Below are 5,683 nucleotides of genomic sequence, written 5' to 3' on the forward strand. Positions count from 1 at the left end.
CAAAAAAATATATATACTTATTATAATTGTTAAATGATATTTTTATTTAGTTGACTCAAGATTAGATTTTTTTAATATTATAAGAATATATATTTTAAAATAAAAATATTATTTGTACACTAAAATTAGTTACTAAAATAAGTTACCAATGTATTTGTGTATAAATATATGTGTGATTTAATTTATTTTTAATATATATTTATAGGAAAAGTCTAGAGGGCCAGAAACTTTGTTAAATTTTGGCCAGCATGTAACCAGCAATGAAAAATGAGCCATTGGATGAAATATCACACTAATCTCATACCATTAAAACTATTTTGATGGCTATTTGATGGCTACAAATCACCAAAGTTGCTGGCCCCTAGCATTCCTCATATTTATATTCTAACATGTATTTTATACTGGTAGTTGATTTTAATGGCTGATTTTAATATATACGTAACATAACTCATTTTAAAAATAGAAGAAAAAAAATTACTTTTAAACATTATTTTACAAAGAAAGAAAATGTCATTTTTTTTTTCTCAAGAATATTATTACAAGTTAGGAATGCGACACAAAAATATGGTCAACCTACCGGAAGAAACTCTAAATTAGTGTGTATATATTAATATAACGATTTAAGCGGCATTAATTCAAAATTGTAAGTACTAAGTAAAATAAATTCATAAATGCTGGAGTATGCTTTAATATTCTAATGATTTGGTCTTTAACTCTTCTGTGTACTAGTGACATATATAGTACGATGCACAATATATATATAAAAGATGTTTTAACAATATATATTTTCTTAACTATAATAATTAATACCTCCTCTTTTGAATTTCCATTCAATTAAAGTAGTTACTTTTTCGTTTAAATTTCGTAAGGCTCACTCTAAGTCTATAACGGTCAATATCAGTTTAGCAAAACCTTCAATTAACTCTTCCACCTCAAACATGTTTTACCCTCCTCAAAAGTAATTTACAAAATTAAGGTACACTTATTTACATTATTTAAAGTTTTTCATTAAAAAACTTATAAAGCAAGAAATAATATAGGTATACACGGTACACTCTTAGAGATAAAATATGTCAAAATTATATTCCTCTTTTAGAGAACAACAATACACAAAATCAAATTAAAGTAGAAGAAAATCTTGACTTTTTTGTTCTTGCTTGGAGAATTTTGCATTGCCTATGTATTGTTATTGATAGATATTAGTCATCTAAATCTATTAATGGTGAAAAGAATTATAGAGGTGAGGGAATAATAAAAAAATAAATCATTTTTAACTATATATACATGCATACTATAGACAATAATTTATAATGAAAATAATTAAAAAAATAGAACAACATACATCATTTAATTTGGATCCATGTAGTCAAATATACTTGTAAGACCTAGTCATCAATGATATATATAGTTTATAAATAACAAAACTTGATTATTACACATAATTTAATAGAAGAAAAAGAGAAGAATAGAAGACTTAAACTTTGAACTTTTGCACAAATAACATCATCTTTAATCTTACAATCTTATTTTATGGTTTTGCTAAGTCATTTTATTTATTTATCTTTGGTGAGGTGAGCAGGTTGAATACTTCACTTCTAAACATGGATTGATAACGGAGTATTAGGTGAAAGGTGATTGGCACGTGAAAGACACGCGCTTAGTGAAAAGTGAAGAAAAACAGAGTACTAGAGAGGAAAAAAAGAGGACAATCTAGGAATGGGATGGATGGGGTTGTCATCCCCAATCCCATCACATACACTGCCTTTCGAGAGGGCTCTGAAGTCAATGCCACCACTTTATTTTAACAAAATTAATAATATTATGCCTCATTCTCAGGCTAATTTTTTTTATATAAAAGAAATATTGATATTTTTTTTTAAAATAAAATTATTTAATATAATTATATGTACATATATTTTACAGATGAAGAGTCAATATATAAAGTGTGTGTTGTAACATGTAAGATATGTGTTAAATACGTGTCATTATTCTGACAATATGTATGATGTAAGATACAAGATGCATGTTAAATATTTTTTTATATTTTTATAGTACTGTAATATACTTCAAACATTAATATTTAACTAAAATACTATCTTTATCTTTATATTAAAAATAATTTCTGTTATTCTCAATTTTTTAATTCTGATATTGCTCTTCCTATCATGTTTTCCAAACATTATTGCAATTTAGTGTGTTTCATGGTGATGTAAAGTTCCCAATTTGATTCTTAAATTTGTTACTTTTGATTTTAAATTTTTTAAATATATAAGTTTAACCTTTATATTTGTCATTTTAGTATTTATAAAATTTTTTAATATGTTAGTTGGGCCTTTTGATTTATTTTATGATAAAATAAAAAATTTATTTTAACACAAATCGAATTTTTTAATCTGTATAACATAAAATTTGATCGTTGAATTTTTTTTTATAAATTTTAATACTCTCTAAAATCTGGAGATTCGATTTATTAATTAAAATTAAAAAAATAAAATTTATATTAAAAAAATACATCAATTAACCGTTACACTAGATTACACAAAAATCTTCTATTCTTAAAAGAGCCATTCTCATTCTTTCACTTTTAATTTATTTGGAGGGCGTAATAGACAAAATGGTATAATTTTGTGATTTTCTTGTATATGGTGTATATGAGAATATTTTGGGAGCAAATTTCTTTTCAATGATACCTTTAGTATTTTCTATTTTTTTAAAAAGTGAATTCATCCTAACAAATTCGACTTTCAAAATATATAAAATAAACAAAAAAAAGACCATTTGCCTCTAATAAAGTCAATTCTTAAAAATAAAAAAAAAATTGAATTCGCCTCCATCACCAAATTTTGGATTTTGACTTTTTGCTTTCTTTCATAATATTTTCAAAACACTAATAATCTCTATTTTTTGTTAAGTAAATAAAAGTGAACATTTTTATTCTTTCAATGAATTTAATGTAAAATTTAATATTTAATTTATATTTTGTTTAAATTTATTATATTAATTATTTTTAAAAAGGTGTTCTTAAAATACTAGTAATTTCTTATCAAATTTATAAGTACTATTTTTTTAATAAAAAAAGATACGTCATTTTACATTTTTATTAAAGTTATATAACAAATAAGTTTAAATAAATGATATGTATCTTTTTAATTTGACCCATTATAGTGATAGACATGTGTTATTTGTATTTGAATAACTAAAAGTGAACATAAAAAAAAAATAAAATAAAAGGTTAAATATTAGAATAAAAAATGACACAAGAATTGATAAAATATATGAAAATTAATTGCTCAAAAAATATTCATAACTCTGTCAGTGGTGTGGTACAGATGCTCATTGCCAAAAAAAAATTTCTGAATTCTAATTTCAACAAATTTCCTTTGTTTTTGTGTTCTTTATAAAGCCTCAAAACCCTTTGAGGGGCATTTCTTTTCTCTTCATCAACCCAACCAAACCTCACAAAGCCCCACTAAAACAACATAGTAACATTTGTATTTATTCAGTTTTCAAACCACACAAGCACAATAAAAAGCAACCCTCTTTTTCTTCCCCTCAAACCAAAGCCTTGTTTTTCACCCTTTTCCAATTTTCCATCCCATAGTTTTAGACCTTAGAGTCCTAATTTTTCCAATCTCCATTCCAAACCAAATCCCCAACCTTTTCCTCTCTTACTTTTGCAGGTTAGATGTTTGATTAAAGTTCCAAACCAAAAAGACAGAAAAAACACACCCCCATCAATGGAAATCACTTCAAGGCTTCATCATCATCAAGATCATAGGGAGAATAATCATAATCATAGTCATAATCATAATCACCCATCTCCTATGAACTCACCAAGAAGCAATGTCAGCAACTGCATAAGCAGCAGCAACAGCAACAACAACAACAATGGCATCCAAATCCCAACACCACCATTAACACCAAAAACAATTATCCCCAGATCTGACACAAACCCTTATCCAACAACTTTTGTTCAAGCTGACACCACAAACTTCAAGCAAGTGGTTCAGATGCTAACAGGTTCATCAGAAACAACAACAAGAACAACAACAGCACCACCACCACCATCACCATCATCATCAGCAGCAAAGCAACAGCTTCAAGATCCATTGTTGCCCCCATCTTCATCAAGGAACTTCAACATCCCTCCAATCAAGACAGGACCAAACAAGAAGCAGCAACAAGGGTTCAAGCTCTATGAGAGGAGGAACAGCAGCCTCAAGAACAGCCTCATGATCAATACCCTCATGCCAAATTTTGCACTTGCACACCATAACAATTCTCCAGGATTCTCACCCAGGAACAAGCCTGAGATCCTCTCACCAAGCTTGCTTGATTTCCCTTCCCTTGCTCTTAGCCCTGTCACACCATTGAATGATGATGACCCTTTTGACAAGTCCTCACCTTCACTTGGAAATTCATCAGAGGAAGAAAAAGCCATAGCTGAAAAGGGTTTCTATTTGCATCCTTCTCCCATGAATACTCCTAGAGGTTCAGAGCCACAGCTTTTGCCTCTTTTCCCTTTGACATCACCTAGAGTTTCAGAGTCTTCACCTTCCTGAAGAGGAAAATATGGTGAAGATGAAGATAAAAAAGAAGAGATTGTGTTTGTACAACGCTATAACTTGTGCTGCTGCTGTTGTTATTGATTATGATGATGATGGTGATGATGACGATTTAGATAGAGAGAGAGAGAGGATCAAGAGAATTGATCACATGGTGATTTGGAAATTTGAATGATTTTTTTCAACAAGGTAGAGAGCTTGGTCTAATTGTAAAATTGTTCTTCCTTACCATGAAATGGCAAGGCCCTTCTTTCTTTATTGCAATCTTTTTCTTTTTCTTTTCTACCTTTTTCCATAAGTGAAAAACAAAAATAATTGTATTGTCCCCTGAAAATTTTTATTTTTATCATTTTTTCTCTTGATATTATTCCATGGAGAGGTTTTCATGGAATTTTGTTTAACCTCCCCCACCCCACTCCAAAGGATTATGCTTTAAATTCAATCAATTATGGTTTCACATGTGTGATTCCAGTTTTAAATCATCAAGTCATCAACCACCACAGTGGAATTGGGTTCAGAGGTTGAACAGAATCCAAAGAAGGTAAATAGAGGACAAGGAAATAAGGATGATGCAGCTAAGGAGGGACACATTTTACTAAGGACACAGCAGAATCCTATGTTGTCATCACAGAAAAGCTGCACCAAGAGGAAAGTGAGTATGTCAATTTTACCAAGAGGGTTGAGTCTTGAGATTTAGAGGGTCCCTCTTCTTGGTTTTGCCAATTTCATATATTCTGATCAATTTCTCTGGCGACTCTCACACCCTAGATATGATAATGTGTCTTATTTTGGTCTTTGTCTAAATTTTCCTTTTTCTGATTTATTTTGATATTTTCTGACTACTATTGGAAGAGAAACATTTTGTATGATTGTATCAACTATCAATTTTATAGTTCCCTTCTAGATTAAGAATTAAGGCAAGGACCTTTCTCTTTGTTTTCTAAATGCTGAAAATTTAAGCAGAATCTCAGTACTCAAGTTGTACTGCTTTCACAATAATCTTATACTTAGGACCTATTCATGTGATGATCATAAAAACTGTGTTTTGAATAGGACCTATTATTATTGTGTATGTGATGATGGGAAAAATTGAATTTTGCATTGGACCCATGTATTTG

General features: G+C 29.2%; 1 protein-coding gene across 1 annotated transcript; it reads left to right on the forward strand.

Annotated features, from left to right (window-relative positions):
• The first annotated feature begins 3,515 nt into the window (after nucleotides 1–3,515).
• LOC107462622 (VQ motif-containing protein 19) lies at nucleotides 3,516–4,891 on the forward strand. Its single transcript, XM_016081243.3, has one exon. It carries the CDS (start codon nucleotides 3,738–3,740, stop codon nucleotides 4,560–4,562), a length of 825 nt encoding a protein of 274 aa, XP_015936729.1. The 5' UTR covers nucleotides 3,516–3,737; the 3' UTR covers nucleotides 4,563–4,891.
• Nucleotides 4,892–5,683: the final 792 nt, after the last annotated feature.

The sequence above is a fragment of the Arachis duranensis genome, chromosome 8 (genome assembly GCF_000817695.3).
Source record: "Arachis duranensis cultivar V14167 chromosome 8, aradu.V14167.gnm2.J7QH, whole genome shotgun sequence".
Classification (NCBI taxonomy): domain Eukaryota; kingdom Viridiplantae; phylum Streptophyta; class Magnoliopsida; order Fabales; family Fabaceae; genus Arachis; species Arachis duranensis.

Bases quoted from the DNA above. Each gene is read 5' to 3' on its own strand.
- LOC107462622 (XM_016081243.3), top strand. From the start codon at position 3,738: ATGGAAATCACTTCAAGGCTTCATCATCATCAAGATCATAGGGAGAAT.